This window comes from Pinus tabuliformis, chromosome 8 (assembly GCF_031772625.1).
Source record: "Pinus tabuliformis cultivar Carrire ecotype Pingquan chromosome 8, CPIR1, whole genome shotgun sequence".
NCBI classification, from domain to species: domain Eukaryota; kingdom Viridiplantae; phylum Streptophyta; class Pinopsida; order Pinales; family Pinaceae; genus Pinus; species Pinus tabuliformis.
The window spans coordinates 1,859,981,413-1,859,999,535 of record NC_142294.1 but is presented as its reverse complement, the minus strand read 5'-3'; the positions used below and the strand labels follow the sequence as shown (position 1 = coordinate 1,859,999,535).

The window sequence follows — 18,123 nt, the reverse complement described above, 5'->3', positions numbered from 1 at the left end:
CCATATTTAGCCATGGTTCAACCATAGTCAACAATGGTCAACCATGGTATTTTTATCAAATCTATTGTGATGAACTTTTGACACAGCAGAAGCATTTCTTTGAACCGATTTTATCATGCATCCGTTTCCCTTTGTTTTCCTTTTGTTTGACATGGCTTCAAGACTCTAAAATTTCTCCTCTTAAGATTTGTGGTGTGATTTCCAACTGGATGGGTTTGCTTCTTCTTCTTTTTTTTATACCAAATTAATTTTGAACCCCTGCTTTATGAAATTATGACCTATTTTAAAACCAACCTATATGAGGATCCACGATAGAGCAAGTCGGGAGTCAGCCTCGACCATAAATCAGAGGTCGAGTCTTATTTGTTATGCTCCCTTATCACTTTACCAGGCCCGACTAACCCGTGGCCGACTAGGTCTTGTCAAAGGCCGTGATTCTCGGTGTGGTGAGTGGTTGATGTTCAACTCCCTATTACAATGCTTATGTGCTCTGACTACCCTTGTCCCAACTCAAGCTTCCCTTACATGCCTTCAGTAAGTTAACAGGTTTAACCCTCTCAGGGACTTTCTTTAAACCAATTAAGTATTGTGTTTGGGTGCTAATGCACTCAATAGTTGAACTTCAAGGGCCACGTGACTTCCACAACCATTCTATTCTCTCACATCTGTGATCAGATCTTCTTCTACCACTCTATGCCACAAATTTACTTTCCTCTAGATTGAGAAATTTTAACTCTTGAAACCTTCTCCCTCACGCACGCTTTTGAGGTTACTACTCCATGCAAGGACTTAAGTTGAAACTAAAACTTCACACACAAAGAAATTGACAAGATATTAAGAGACTTGCTCCTTTTGGGCACATATACACCCTCCTAGTTTCTCAATCTCACAATCTACAGGAGCTTAGCCACACAAACTCTTCATCTCTCTCTATTCCTTCATCCATAACTCTAGATCTACATAAGATTTTGTACACAATTTCAAAATTAAACAAGACATAGGTATTATTGGGGATATCATTGTGAAATAAAACACCTCAATAACATCTAACTTCAATTACCATTCAAAAAAAAAAGATTTACAAAGAGTTTACAATACTTATTGGATGAGATTTTCTTAGAGCTTCACTTTCCCTCTTGAACTTATCTTCTCTCTTTAATGCTCGAGTGATTCCTCTCCTACCTTACATACATATCATATACAACATTATTGACCCAAAAATATCTCAACAGAAACATTTCCAGAAAAAGGACATCTATCCAATATTCCAAAACTACCCAACAACTAACCTTGACACTTGGAACTATTTACAAAGGCCCAATTGGCTAAAATACTAACTCATCTAAAAAACCTAATATTATAATGATCTAGATTCTTTCTAGAACCATTTCACAATAAAATATTCTAAATTACTAATTAAAGTGAGTGAAAACGAGATGTCTGTACATAATTACACATGACCTATTTGGGCCTCCAAAATAATATGCCTAGGGCTGATTCTCCTACATCAGACTCCCTCGACGGAAAAACGTTTTACCTCCAAGTCAAATGTCTCATCCAAGATCCCAAATAAAATGTTGTTATTGTTCATATGCATAGTTGCCTAGTTTCTCCAACTCTGGTTTCAATTTGTCAAGATCCCACACATAATTTTGTAATATTCCACTTACTTGTTGGATAAATCTTGCACAATCAACTTGTTATTGGTTTTCCTTCTCCTTCGACAATCCCAAATCCTTCTTTGTTTTTGTCTCACACCCGTCATGCTGACACATTCTTTTACAATCAACCAAGTGCTGAAACTAATTAATATTTCCTCGTCATTATACCATTGTTTAGATAATCCCTTCATTAACATCTCCATCTGGTCCAAACTTTTGGTGCCATTCAGCCCCACCAATGTCTTTAGGACATCAACATCCACTTCATCATATTTGAAAATAATTAAGAGTCCTTTCCTTGGATGCTCTAGCGAAAATAGACTTCTATCTTTTGCACACTTACAATAGAAAATTACTTTCCTTTCATATTCAATGTTTCTCTCAACCATTGCAAATTTGTTGGCCATTTTCCATAACAGTCTCTTGCCCCATACTCTTTCCTTAGAAATGAAATAATTTTCCATGAGATAGACTTGTCTCATGCCTCTTTTCCTCTTTTCCTTCTCCTAGCAACATTTTTTCCCTCTTTCCAAAATCCCAACAATCCTCCCATCATATTGTTTTTCAAAAAACTTCACAATGGTTAGGTACCATTATGTCATTGATTCTTCTATGCATCTTCCACGAACTACAAAATCAGCTTCAACATGCTCTATCATTGCGCCAAGACATTCTTGTACTCTCCCTATCAAGATATTGGTCATAGTATCCTTAAAACAACTCAAGACTTCCTAGATTCCTTTGTCTTTAACAAGCTAATTTCGGTCTCTTTGGAATAATTCGTCCTACTCTTCTTCCTCCTATACATTATACTCAACCTTGGGCACTGTGAAATCTACATCCACGAGTATATTAATCTTTAAAACACGAGGCCTTCCAATCTCTTATGTTGTCCTCTTTAGAAATTCTTTCTCTTGGTGACTTTTATGAGACATGTTTATCTCATCCTCCTTTATGACATATTCCAATTCTCATATTCCTTCAATGTCTTAGGAAGATATCGTGATAGATGTATGTGGTTTTCCTCCCTCATTCTCATAGGAATATGCATCCACATATAGCTTGTTAGATTTAAAAATGTAAGGCTCTCTGGTCTCATTTGAAATCTCTACACCCAAATCTCCATGATGACCTGAATTTTTTCCTAGATTCAGTCTTTGTTCATAGTATTCTCCTTGCTTAAGGGTTGCAAACCCGTTATTCAACGCTTGTTGTTCATATTTCCCAACTACATTTTCTTGCAACTCCAACTTAGTGCATTGGATGCACACCTTCAAATCATTTATCCTCCCCTCCTGGGAGATGGATTCCTCATATAAATCGGCAAAACTAATTTGAAATAAAGTTGTAGTTTCATCCTCTATCATCCATTCTCCTCCAACAAATTCTAGCTGCATTTCTAGCAACTCAATTGCTTCACTCGAACTTTGTCCAATATCTATCTCGTACAATTGCAGAGATGTTCCTCTTGGAATTTTATTTTTGCCTTTATCTCCTAAATGAAACTTCATATCCTCACCTTCTTTTATGACAGTTTGTAATGATTATCTTCCTTCACGGTTGTCATGACCTACACATTAACAAAACGCATTAGTTTAAAAAATGTGAGTTTCTTGAGCCTTTGCTGATGCTCCTGGAATCATTCGGTGTTCTAGAGATTTCCCATAGTTCATAAGACTTTCGACCAGTCTCTTCTCTTCATCCTCATCATGACCTTCATTCCCTTGTTTAATATGTTCTAAGGGCCATTCAACATCATTGTTCTCATCTACAATTATGGCACTTTTTGGCAATTGTTTATAACACTCCTCTGCTTGCTCTCGGTTTTGACAGGAAATACTTGCACCTTGTCCTCTCTGCTAGACATTTTTTCCATGCCTCTAACCTACATTCACATAAAATTCACCCACTTTAAAGGCAAAATGGCATCTAGCCACCTCTTTTATTTTTGTTACCAAATCTTATTGCTAGCCTTCTACGAGGCCTTCTTCACATTCCTTAAGACATTTGACTAGTGTCTCATTAAGATCGTCTTTTTGCAGCTCCCTCTGCGACTTTGGAATTTTCACATAGTCCAGGAGACTCTCGGATAGTCTCACTTCAACATCTTCTTCCCCTCTAAGGGTTGTGCCTTGTTCTAGTTCAAAATAATAAACTGCTTCATCCTTAGGCTCAGCTACTCTGAGCTACTCTTCTCTTAGTTATTCACTTAACAGGTGCTTCATCTTCCTCCCAAGATTTTTGGCTTTAGGGATTTCCCTCTTAAAATTCTTCTAACTAACAAACAACTTGAAACTCCTCCTTAGATTCCATCTTCGCCTCTGGTATTCACATTCTAGCAGCATCTTTACTAAATTAAGCCTCACTTTCAGTTCAACCATCTCCTTATCAAATTCCTCTTGGCTTAATTTCTTCTTTATGTCATTTCTCTTGCCATCCTTTTCTCCTATGTTGTGGCTGAGATTTGAACCCCAATTGTGGCCATCATTAGCCATCTATTTTCCTCCCTTCGTGTGAGCTTCCACTTTCCCAATGTGAGTTGTAAACAAGCCCCTGTAATAAGTCTTCTCCATTTCTTATTACTTGAACACCTCACCCACTTCTCCTTAGCCTTGACTATTAGTATTCCCTTGGTTCCCTCCTTTGGAACCTCTTGAGCACTCCTTGCTCTTCTTTGGCTTTCACTGTACCTTACTCATATCTTGAGAAATATTCATGTTCTCTTCTCCTAAGGACCTCCTCTTGTCCCCTTCCACTCTCCAACTGTAACTAGGTTTTATTCTGCAACATTTCTTGTTGCAAGGGTTCGCTGCCACTTCCTATGAGAATTTTATTGATCCTCTACAACTCTTTCTAGCTATAGCTATGCTATCCACATCTACTACTACCTACAAGGGTTAATTTCTTGCCAAAATTTTAGCAAATAATAGATCAATTACCTACCAACTTCTCAGCTCTTTTCCAACTCTGCACCTTGCTAGAATTTCTTACTTTGTACTTTGTTCTGAGTCCTATTCCTTCAAAAAAATATTCTTCTACTCCTTAACTCATCATTTATCTTCAATCTTTTATGTTTCTATGTTCTACCTATCCCCTTGATTTCCTTTTGACTATCTTCTATCCTCTGTCTCAAATTACCCACTTCCTTTGTCTCACAAAATTATCAAATAGCCAGTATTCATTAAAATAAACAAAGAAATTTTTACCTCTCAGGTTCTGCATGTTATCTTATTTTACTAACTGCAAAATCCACAAACTCATTCTTCTTTTCCTTGGGAAATATTTTCTGCTTCCAGAACATCCTCTGCAGCAACAATCCTCCTCAATCTTTTATTGTCCACACATTTCTTTATCTCTCTTGGTGAGAATGGTGCTTCAATCTCTTGCTCTTCCTCAATTGTAAGAGTGTTATTGGGGCTCTAATACAACATTCATGCAGCAGAGGTGCTACTTTGAACCTATTTTGCTCATGCATCCATTCCCCTTCATTTTCCTTTTGTTTGTCACCGCTTGAAACCTCTATGATTTCTCCTCTTAAGATTTGTAGCACAATTTCCAACTGAATGGGTCTTTGTCTTCTTTGTTTATATACCAAATTAATTTTGAACTCCTACTTTATGAAACTATGACCTATTTTTAAACCAACTTGTATCGGGATCCCCACGAGACATTAGAGGAAATTTTAGCCTAAAAGTACCCATCAAATTTTCATGTAATTTCCATCTCATAATATGTAAACCAATCAAAATATTTTCAGTTTAAAAAGAGGTACATGTAAATATTTTGGAGGGAAAAGAAGAGTTTTTTTATTTATTTTTTTAATTGTATTTTTGGTTTATCTCCTTATAGGTTTACTCAAATTGTAAGTGTAGACATTCATTGGATGCATAATTAAATTTTTCATCCAAAAAGTACTCATTATGCATACTTTTGAGAAGACCCACATTGATAAAAAGTGCATGTACATTAAAAAAAGTGTGTTCAACACATTTTTTTAATGTATCTTCAATTTTTATCAATGTGGGTATTCTCAAAAGTATGCATAATAGGTACTCATTGTATGCATACTTTAAGTCCACATCCAATGAGTGTGTACACCTGAAATTTGAGTAAACCTATAAGGAGATAAAGCCAAAAATACAATTTAAAAAGTAGTTTTCTTCTTTTCCCTCCAAAATTCATCTCTTATTTTATTATTTTAACTATTATTCTTCCTTAGGAGGTTACTTTTAGGCTGAAATTTCCTCTAATGGAAAGTTGGGAGTCGACCTCAACCCAAACTAGGAGGTTCGGTCTTATCTGTTACACTCTCTTATCACTTCACCAAGCCCGACTGACCCGTGGCAGATTGGGTGCTATCGAAGGTCAGGATTCTCAGTGTGGTCAACGATTAGGGTTTGTCTGCTCGTTACAATGCCTATGTGCTCTGAGTACCCTTGTCCTGACTCAAGCTTCCCTTATGCGCCTTCAGTAATTTAATGGGTTGAACTCTCTTTGGGGCTTTCTTTAAACTGATTAAGTATTGTGCGTGGGTGCCAATGCACTCAACAACTGAACTTCATGGCCCACACAACTTCCACAACCATTCTATTCTCTCACACCTTTCACGGTATCTTCTTCTACCACTCTACGCCACAAATTTACTTTCCTTCGAATTGCAAACTTTTAACTCTCAAAACCTTCTCCCTTAAGCACACTCTTGAGGTTACTATTGCATGAAGGGACTTACGCTAGAACCAAAACTTCACATACAAATCAATTGAAAAAATATTGAGACATTCACTCCTTTTAGGAAAGGATTCACCCTCTTAATTTCTCAGTCTTATAATCTACAAGAGCTTCACTGCACAAATTCTTCAACTCTCTCTCTTTTCCTTCAACTATAACTCTAGCTCTGTACATGAGTTTCTAGATGGTTTGAAAATTAAACAAGACAGAGGTACTATTAGGGATATCATTGCAAAATCAAACACCTCAGTAACATTTGACTTCAATTACCATTCATAAAAATATATTTATAGATTTTATAGTGCACATTGGTCGAGCCTTTTTTTGGATCTTCGCTCTCCCTCTTGAACTTATCTTTCCTTTCTAATCCCCAATATCTATCTCACCTACCTTACATACATCTCATATACAACGTTATTGACCCAAAAATATCTCAATAGAAATGCTATAAAAAAGGACATCTATCCAGTGTTCCAAAACTACCCAACAACTAACCTTGACACTTGGCATTATTTACAAATGCCCAATAAGCCAAAACACTAACTCATCTAAACATCCTAATAGTGCAATGATCCAAATTCTTTCTAGAATCAGAGCACATCAAAATATTCTAAATTCCTAATTAAAGTGAGTGAAAACGAGATGTCTGTATAGAATTACATATGACCTCTTTGGGCCTCCAAAATAATATACCTAGAGTTGATGCCCTTACATCAACTGTCCAGTGGAATATCCACAATAATTTACAGATCAATCAAGCATAACTTCACCATATCAAACCAAAGAAAATCATTATCAACCATATTCAATAGTGGTTCAACCCAATGGTCAACCATGGTATCCATGATCAACCATTTTCATCATGGTCATCCATGGCCAATATGGTCAACTATATTCATTTTTAATTAAATGTTGATAACCATGGTTCACCATATTCACCCATAGTTGACCATAGCCAACCATGCTCAACAATCTCATCCATGGCCAAAGATGGTCAACATGGATAACAAGCACAATCAGTCAACAATGGTCAAACTGGCCTAACCATGTTGGAGGTACTACACACCTAGGACCTTCATTACTGGCATATGCGGACACTTAGTTAGAGCATTCACTAATATGCAAGGCTTGAACATTGGAATCTTCACCAGATTGGCGCCTTTGACTGTCCATGCATGCATGGGACTACATGCAAGATCCTTTCTGCATGATTTACTCCCTGATTTTCTCCTTCTTTCACTCTACAACTGGCTAGTTCTCTCCGGAACTTGTTGTAGGTGTCGAGTCCTCTCATTGATCACCACTATGGCGCATTATCTTGGGATCTTCACCCAGTAATGCTATATAATGAGCATTGTAACCTATTTTCTGAATCAATAATTCTTTTCGTTCTTTCGATTTCTTTTAGGGTTTTTGCTTTGCAAAGCTATGTGTTCAACCTTTACTAGCTAGATTCATCTGTGCAGGCTTTCTAACACATTTACATGGTATTAGAGCCCATAGGTTGCTAGATAAAAGACGCACCAGTACTTTATTTTGCAGGTATTACAGCTTGGAGATCGAAGATCAACAGAAAAATGGAGTTTCCCAAAGCATCGATACTAACACCATACAACTATCACGAATGGAAGGACCAAATGGCTCGATACCTTCATCAGTAAGGGTTGTACAAGATTACCATGGATGTAGAAGTGGAACCCACTTCAGCCATAGATAAATCCAAGTACCTCAACCACATGGATGAGGCCCACGGATCCATATGCATGTGCATCTCCCTTGAGTTGAAGTTTCATCTATCTTCTTGCAGTATTCCCAATGAGATTTGGCAAAAGGTTGAAGAACTCTACGGGAAACAGGATGAGATGAAAGGACATCTGCTCGAAGTGGAGATACTCTCATTGGATCCACGAAACTATGATAGAATTCAAGAGTTCTTCACTAAATATAATGATCTATTGCTGCAACCCAAGGGTTGTGGAATTGACAAATCCAAGGAGGAGAGTCACCAAGTTCTCTCTATTATGTCAAAGCTCGAACCATAATACTCCGTCTTTGTGTCTACATTTCATTCAGTAAGGCTGGCAACAGGTAAATCCTACACTATGTCTTCTCTTAAAGAGTTCATGGAGTCCCTCACTTTTGAGCAAGATAAACTCATTGGCATGGGGAAAATCAAACCTCCAAAAGCACATGCACTTGCTGTGCATGATGGCAGCCACAATAAAAATACAGATCTGATTGAAAAATTAGTAGCAAAAAGACAAGGGAAAAGCGCATTCCCATCCAAAGAAGGAAGGGTACACCAAGCCCTTCAATGACTCCTCCAGCTCCAGAAATGAGAAAGGGAAGAAAGGAGACAAATGCACCTACTGTCATCGAGGATTCCATTCGAAGACCTCTTTGTATGAAGAAACAAAGTGACCAAATGGTAGAAATCCTTCAGAAGCACAACCTTGGGGACTACATCCCTCAAGGCCCCAAGAAGAAAACTGAGGATCTGCCACACGAGAAAGGTAACAATTTTCATGCTTTAGCTGCAATTAACTCTTCCCTTGATGCATGGATTATAGATTCTGGTGCATCACATCATATGGTTGCTGCAAAGGAAGTCTATTCCTCTTTGGATGCATGCAAAGGACCTCCCATCCTCATGGGAGATGACTCACCTATTGAGGTCACCGAAAAGGTAGAGTGGATTTTACATGGAAGCTTTGAAGATGTGCTTCATGTTCCAAAACTTTTGGTAAACCTGCTTTCAGTTTATCAGATCACTCATAGCACCGAAAAGAGAGTGGAATTCACTCCAGATGTAGTGAACATATATGACCTACATAGTAGCTCCAAAATTACAACCGGTGAGGTAAACAATGGAGCTAGACCGTATACATTTTATGAATTTATTGAATCTGAATCCTCCTTATTTCTTACACATGTTGATGATAGTAGTAGGCTTTGGCACGAGAGGTTTGGTCGCTTAAATTATAGGTATATGTAGCAGCTAAGCAAGCATGAGATGGTGGAAGGCTTGCCAAATATCAGTTTCTCCAAAGGAGTTTGTGAAGGGTGTGTCCTTGGCAAACATCCTAGAGAAAAGTTTGACACTGGCAAGACTCACAGAGCATCCTCTCCTCTAGATCTGATCCATAGTGATCTCATGGGGCCTTTTCCTCATCCTTCCATCAACAAAGTAAGGTATGTGCTTACATTTATTGATGATTTCTCACGGTATACTTGGGTGTATCTTCTCAGGGCCAAATCTGAAGTTTTTGCGCACTTTGAAGATTTCAAAGCACTAGTTGAGACATAGTCAAAGAGAAAGATCAAAGCCCTCCGTACAGACAATGGGGGGGAATATGTTAACACAACACTTCAGAACCTTTGCCTTGAGTCTGGCATACAGTTGCAGCACACAATTCCATACACTCCGCAGCAGAACGAAGTTGCTTAGAGAAAGAATTGATCTCTCAAAAAGATGGCTTCCTGCATGCTGCATGCTAAGTCACTACCTCATAAGCTATGGGTTGAAGCACTTAATTGTGCTAACTACATCTAGAACAGATCTCCTCATAGATCTGTCAAGGATCAGACCTGCTTTAAGGCTTGGAGCGGCACTAAACGGGAGGTCACCCACTTCTGTGTTTTTGGCTCTCGAGCATGGGCCAGGATCCCCTCTAAAAAGTGGAAAGCTCTTGATCCACAAAGCATTGAGTTCATCTTTGTTGGATACCCTGATGGTGTGAAGGGATACCAACTCCTGATTTCCTCTACAGACAAGCTCATCATTGAGCGAAGTGTCCAATTTGAGGAAAGTCTCTCGCATGCACCTCAATTGCCGCATGCAGACACCTTTTATCTACCTCATGACTAAGATGATGACTCAGTACACTCAGATGCAGATACAGAGCATGTAGATGTCGAGGCAGAGCATGCAGATACAAAGACAGAGTCTTCAGATACAAATCCAGTGCATGCATATGATGATCCACATCCAAGCCTAGATTGGGCTTCCAGCAGTGAATCAACTTCCCCTGTCATAAATCAGAGAACAAGGAGTTTAAGTGAGATATATGCATAAGACCACCTAGCTGCTAGAAATGGTCTTGTGGGGGATAATTCTGATCCGCGGAGGACTAGCTCAGAGTTTATTGAGCCTCCACTTGCCCTCACTACCACTAAACCAACACCATCCCAGCATTGTCATTTAGTTCAGTCTTCTGATCCACAGTCTTATGGTGAGGTTGTTGGGCATCCCTCTTGGGATTCTTCCATGGAGGAGGAGTACAACTCCCTCCTCGAGAACTAGACCTGGGATCTGGTCCCCCTTCCTTCAGGAAGGAAACTTGTTCGATGCAAATGGGTCTACAGGACCAAGAGTGCTGCAGATGGGAAAAACACCAAACAGAAAGCCAGGCTAGTAGCCAAAGGCTTCCAGTAAGTGCTTGGCATTGATTATGATGAGACCTTTGCTCGAGTAGCAAAGATTGATTCCATACGCCTTGCACTTGCCATTACGGCTGCCCAGGGGTGGGAAGTACATTAAATGGATGTGAAGAATGCCTTTCTTCACAGAGACCTATCTGAGGAGATCTACATGGAGCAGCCACATGGTTTCATTCAGGATTCATCTTTGGTCTGCAGACTAAAGAAGTCTCTCTACGGCCTTAAGCAGGCCCCGAGAGCTTGGTATGCGAAGATGGATTCTTTTCTCTTATCACAAAACTTCGAAAGATGTAAGTCTAATCCGAATGTTTACATGCTTAGGACACATGATTCTCTTCTTATCTTAGTTTTGTATGTGGATGATCTCCTGATCACCGGCAGCTCGACTTCAGCCATTGCTATAGTCAAGAGGACCTTGCATGATAGGTTCTTGATGACGGACATGGGTCCATTACACTTCTTTCTTGGTCTTGAGATCAGCTAGGATGCCACAGGCATCAAACTCTCTCAGGCTAAGTATGCATGGGATCTCCTTGAGAGATTTCACATGACTGACTCCAAGCCAGTATCGACTCCTTTTCTGTCTGGGGTCCGCCTTAAGGATGGAGGTGACACTCCATTAGTTGATAGTACTCTCTATCGACAGTTAGTGGGGAGCTTACTGTACCTCACCCACTCCAGACCAGATCTCTCATATGCAGTAGGGGCAGTTTCCAGATACATGCAGGAGCCGCATGAGCTACATTGGAAAGCTGCCAAGCACATCCTCCCATATGTGCAAGGCACCATCACCTTCGAGATTCACTATGCAACAGGCACTCCATTGAATCTCCTTGGCTTCACAAATTCTGATTGGGCGGGCAACAACATTGACCACAAGTCCACCTCCGAATATTCACTTAGTCTAGGGTCTGGCCCTATATGTTGGTCGAATAAGAAGTAGGCTTCTATTGCTTTCTCTTCAGTTGAGGCTGAGTACAGAGGAGTAGTCAACATCACCATTCAGGCTCTGTGGCTACAACACTTCCTCACTGAGTTGGGTGTCCAGTGCCACCAGCCCACTGTCATCTGGTGTGACAACTAGAGCACTCTCAAATTTTGGAGGGTTCTAGTACAGCGGCAATGGATGAGGCACATAGAGATCCATATGCACTACATCAGAGACTTAGTACATGATCGGGTCATTGATTTGCAGTTATGTCCTTCAGTAGAACAGACTGCAGACATCTTCACTAAGACATTCACTAAGCAGAAGTTTCACTCTCTGCGCGATCGTCTTGGAGTGAAGGACACAGTTTCTTAGCAACTGTCTTTTCTTCCTCTTTTCTTTTGATTACATTGTATTTTGAGGGGGTTTTTTCCCACGAGGTTTTCCCTCTTTCCTCAATTTTAATACAAGTTGCATTGTATTTTGGGTGACCTTTGGCCTTAGTTGCTAGGGCCTATTTTCTATTTTTCCCCATAGTGGTGTTTAGGGGGGGGGGGTGTTGGAGGTACTACACACCTAGGACCTTCATTACTGGCACATGCAGACACTTAGTTAGAGAATTCACTAACATGCAAGGCTTCAACATTGGAATCTTCACCAGGTTGGCGCCTTTAACTGTCCATGCATGCATGGGACTACACGCAAGATCCTTTCTACATGATTTACTCCTTGATTTGCTCCTCCTTTCACTTCGCAACTGGCTAGTTCTCTCCAAAACTTGCTGTAGGTGTCGAGTCCTCTCATTGATCACCACTATGGCGCATTACCTTGGGATTTTCACCCAGTAATGCTACATCATGAGCATTGTAACCTATTTTCTGAATCAATAATTCATTTTGTTCTTTCGATTTCTTTTAGTGTTTTTGCTCTGCAAAGCTGTGTGTTCAACCTTTACTAGCTAGATTCATCTGTGCAAGTTTTCTAACACATTTACAAACCATGGTCATCCATAGTTAGCCATATTAACCATCGTCGACCATGATTAGCCCTTGTTAGCCATGATCAACCATGTTCACAAATGGTAAAATTTCATCTACCCTTGGTTAACCATGGTTAATCCTTATCCACCTTGTCAACTATAATTGACACTCATCGATCATCATCAACCATGATCAACCATAGTCAACCACAATCAACCATCATCTACTAATCTTACTGAATCAAGTTGGTTATCAACTAACATAACCACATTAATAAAGTGGTTAAGATATGTCAATTACCATTTTATACTTTTAAAATTAATAATAACATCCATCAACATATATCAACAACTTTATTAATAAACATATATCAACTACTTTATTTAATATGATTGTGCTACATAATACATACATATATATATATCCGTCAAATGAAAATTAGGGGGTGGAATTTAATCGATTTCTTTGTGGTACTCATTATTTGGGAAAATAGATTATGTTTTTGGAAATTGTGATTATTCTTTTGAGAAAGATGTGGTCACTCCACTTGTACTTATCGTTACACGTAATTTTTACCAAAATCAAATTTATAAAATGTACATTGACTTAATCTTCATGAAATCACAAGTGTTCAAATTTCACAATAAAAGTAAAGCAATGGTTAAAAAGCATCACTTCCAGTGACACAAGTATTCCAAGAAACACCAATCTAGCATCCCACAGTTACCGGAGCCTCATGCAAGCTAGGTCAACAGAAAAAGAAACAGAACACAAACACATTAAATACCTTTCACATTAGTCTCATATTCTCCCATTGCCTCCTGAATCTTCGCCTCTCTAAAACAGAGCACAAACCCACATTAAATACCGTTCACATTAGTCTCTATTCTCCCATTGCTCATGAATCTTCGCCTCTCTATCACGCGAAGTGTTCCTCTAATCTTCGATCGGACGACGAATTCCATATCGTCCATGGAGCAATTGCCAGAGACAGTGCCAGTGGCGGCACCATACCAAGTTTTCATAAATCACAGGGGACCCGATGTCAAAAAGACTCTGGCCAGCCTCATCTACCATCGCCTCACTAAATGTCACGGGCTGCGCGTTTTCCTCGATGAAAAGGAGATTCACGCGGGAGATATTCTGCCCCCTGCAATCATCAGCGCCATTCGGAGTTCCTCCGTTCATGTTGCAGTCTTTTCTCGCCGTTATGCTGAATCGAGTTGGTGCCTGGAAGAGCTTGACTGGATTTTGAAGTCACGTCATGAGCGCAACACCATGATTATTCCTGTATTTTTTACCGTGGAGCCTAAAGACCTGCGTTACATTGAGAGGGGCCTTTACGCGATGGCCTTTGAGGAACACCGGCGCAAAGGCAGAGTTGCCATGGAAGTCATCCAGAAATGGAAGGCAGACCTGGTGGAAGCCTCCATGATTTCTGGCCTATTGTTCAAGACGGATGAAAGGTGAATCCTACTTTACTTATCTATCACTGAATTTGCGAAATTGAGAAAAATGTAAAAGAACACCCTTTGATATTTTCCTAACTGCTAATCCTAATGTTTCTGCTTTTCTAGTGACTATGGGGAGATTTTGGAGGAAATTGTGGATAGCGTACTAAAAGAGGTATTTAAACGGGAAGCGTTAGAAGTCGCTAAATACCCCGTCGGCCTCGATCAAGCGGCTGAAGATTTTCAAAATGAAATTCTGCAATACCGCCATTCAAACGGTACAACGATTGTGGGTATTGCGGGAATGGGCGGCGTAGGAAAATCAACTCTCGCTAAACATCTCTACAACTTGAAACGCCCCAATTTTAGTAGATCGAGTATTTTATGTGAAATCAGAACAGGGGATTTGCCATGTTTGCAGCAGAAGCTCCTTCGTGATCTGCTGGGTAATTATGATTCGCGTCATATTGACAATACCTCCCAAGGAAGAGGTATTTTACGAGATTGGTTACCACGTCTACCCCCAGTTTTTATCGTTCTGGATGATGTTGAAAGTATATATCAAATAGAGAGTCTGCTATATGTGGATGCCGTGGCATCTGGGAGTCTGATATTGATCACATCTCGTGATAAGGAAGTACTCAGGCGGTCTTCTGCAAAAACTGTAGTTTATGATATAAAGCCATTGCGTAAAAGGCATGCCAGAGAGCTCTTCTGCCGGCACGCTTTTTCTCAACATATACCATATGAAGGATTCGAAGATTTGGTCGAGGGGTTCTTGCAAATTTGTGGGGGACTACCTTTGTCCTTGAAAGTTTTGGGCGGACTCTTTGTTGGTCACCGTAGCAAAGAGTATTGCTGGCACCAGCTGGAAAAGTTGCGAACAACACTGCCACACGAAATAATAAAGTCGTTAAGAGTGAGTTACGGAGCCCTGGACCCCGAAGAGAAGGAGGTATTCTTGGACATTGGTTGTTTCTTAGTTGGAGAAGAAAAGGAATTAGCGATTCGGGTGTTGGAAGAATTGTATGGCAACAGCAGAATTGGGGACTATCTTGAAACTCTCCATCAAAAATGCCTCGTGGACTTTCACTATGACACAAAACGGGAAATACCGCCCCCTGTGGACATTTCCAATGGCATGTCGGATGATAAAATTGAGTACAGAAAACAGAAATATCCGGTAAGACTCGTTTTAGCCTAGTTCGGTAGCCCATGTGGATGCTTACCTTTGTTCACCGTTCTGTTTTCTTGCTTCAGATCATCCGAAGCAATAATATTTGTATATCAATTACGATGCACGATCAACTTAGGCAATTGGCCGTACATATTTCCGTAGAAGAATTTCGCTTCTTCCCAACGCGCAACCCACTGAGGCTCTGCTTGTACAATATAGGTCAATTTTGGCAATCCCAGGTATGAGTATTTGGTCTTTGTCTTATTTTATTTTGTTGTTGTTTTAAAGATAAATATTTAAACTCGTTAATGTGATTCTCAGGCCGCATCAGGCTTACAATTACAGGACATTAGGTGACCTGAAGGTGTACAGCTCCTTTGTATGTGAAGATGTACATTTTCTACTTTACAAGTGCAATATGTTGGGAGAGTTAGTATGGCAAGCTTCAATTAAGACTTCAGCATATCTTAGTGAACATTTTACCGGTCATTTTGTTCCTAATTCTATATGTTTTTCAACCTGCACTTAACTGACTTGATTTCCCAATCCCAGAGCCATGTCCAGGTGTATTTCTTCTAGCACAACATAACTGAGGAGGCGGGTAGCGATGAGATGGACATAGATGGGATGGACATTGAGCCGTAATGCGGACAAAGAGGGCGGATGGATATTGATGGTCAATGAGAAATCGGATGTTTCAGGAGTTTGGGGAGACTACGTAAATGGCATTTGCAGAAAAGTATTTTTGTTCTGTGGGATTGGCAATGGACAAAATCCTGTTGTGCGACTTTGTCTGCATATATAATCGATAGGGGGAATATTGTTGCCCATGGGCCATTGGTATAGGCTTTGCAACGTGACCTTGGTGATGATTTTTAACTTTATATGTACATGGAAATTTTGTAATGTATTAATGAATTAAATCGAGGGTTTTGTAAAACTACTTTTTGGTCATATTTCTGTGATAAATTTTCGAGGAGATTAAAATATTTTACTGATTAATCGTAATTTAGAATTTAGAAATAGATGTAACATCTTCCAAGTAATATATTTGAATTATATAACTGTACAAGATTGTATATTTAGATAACTCAAATTTAATTTTGAGTTGATTTTTAAGATAATTTTTTATTTTAAATATACTTATTTATAAAAATTTCTTCTTAATTAAAATATTATATGCACCAATTATATTAAAAAAATCATAGATTTTTATTTTAAATATAATTAATCTAAAAAAATATTTTAAAAATAGTAAAATATTAACTTTATTAATTTATCGGATATACTAAATACATTTTTTACATTAAGAACATATAATTTCATTAATTTTTTCATTACATATAAATATAAAGAATGAAAAATCTCATAAAACTAATATTTAAAATATTCATTCAAATTTAGTAAACTAACCTAGATCTATTTTAATTTTGGATCTACCAAGCACCAAGAGCGATCAAATCTCTTGAGGTGCAAACCTCTTTTGGAGTGAAAAAAGATTTAATCACTCTCTATGCTGGGTAGATCTCTTGTTAAGATGGATCTAGACTAGTATTATATAAATTTCACATTTCCATGTATACAAATGTTTTCTTGGTAGATATCGTGTTAAGATGGATCTAGACTAGTATTATATAAATTTCACATTTCCATGTATAAAAATATTTTCATTTTTCATTCTATTAAACCCTTGATTTAAATTTTATAAGAATGTTATTTTTAGTAGTAGTGAAGGTAGAGAGTTTAGATATATATCAAAAGTATAACTTTTTTTCTTTTTAGATTTAATTTAGAAAATGTTACAAAATTAAATTAACATAAAATATTTATAAAATATTTTGATTATGAAATGAGTTATGATTTTTGGGCATGTAGTATTGATAAGCCATGGTATTGCCCCATGATGTTATAACAAAGCCTATTTAAGAATTAATAATACCGATGGTAAAGTAGGGTGAATATCCATGGTTAAGAATCTTGTTATATTGTAATTTTATTGTAAGTATTAAGTTTTTATGTGCTTATTAATTAACTTTAAATATGGTTACAATATCATTATTAGTCCTTGCCTGACAATATTCTCATTTGCTCATTACATATTTTTCAAACATTTGATTGGACCATAACTTGAAGACCTTATTGTACTCTTTACATAATATAATGCCATGTGGGTGAAGTTATATTTTAATCCAAAAATAAATTCCTTGAAAAGAGCTCATATTCACATAAATAACATATTTATCATCAGTTACTTCCCATCATAATTTAAGCAAGTATTTACATAAAAAGTGGATAGAAATAACATGTAAATAAATATAAATTCAATATATTGAGTGGACATTTAAAAAATATTGAGATTCTATCTTCCTTACATTATGCCTAACACCTACACATCTCCCCTATATTGGGTTGTAGAGCACCCCTCACAGAAATTAAGTAATTATATAATACCTCATGGTAATTATCACATCGCTACATGGCAAGTAATCACTGTCTTCACTAATAGGCATGGTACAAGCAGTGAGGATGGATATTCCTACCTAAAGGAGAGTACTTGATAGAACCAATATCAAATTCAAGTACCATCGCCCCAATTGGAATGGTGGGTGGATTTGGCTCGATATGAAGCATGCTATAACAATGTTAGGTTATTCTTTTATCATCTAAGTAAAAGATATTGGAATTTTAGGTGTCTACATAATACATCATTTATAAAAATTAACAAAGCTATATTAGTAAATGTGAATGATATAAGCAT

At 38.2% G+C, this 18,123-nt stretch overlaps 1 protein-coding gene across 1 annotated transcript; it reads left to right on the top strand.

Annotated features, from left to right (window-relative positions):
- Positions 1–13,709: 13,709 nt before the first annotated feature.
- Positions 13,710–15,718, top strand: LOC149243726 (TMV resistance protein N-like). The gene is made up of 4 exons (XM_089371289.1): positions 13,710–14,203; positions 14,315–15,371; positions 15,502–15,604; positions 15,687–15,718. The coding sequence occupies exons 1-4, from the start codon at positions 13,710–13,712 to the stop codon at positions 15,716–15,718; spliced, it is 1,686 nt and encodes a 561-aa protein (XP_089227415.1).
- Positions 15,719–18,123: the final 2,405 nt, after the last annotated feature.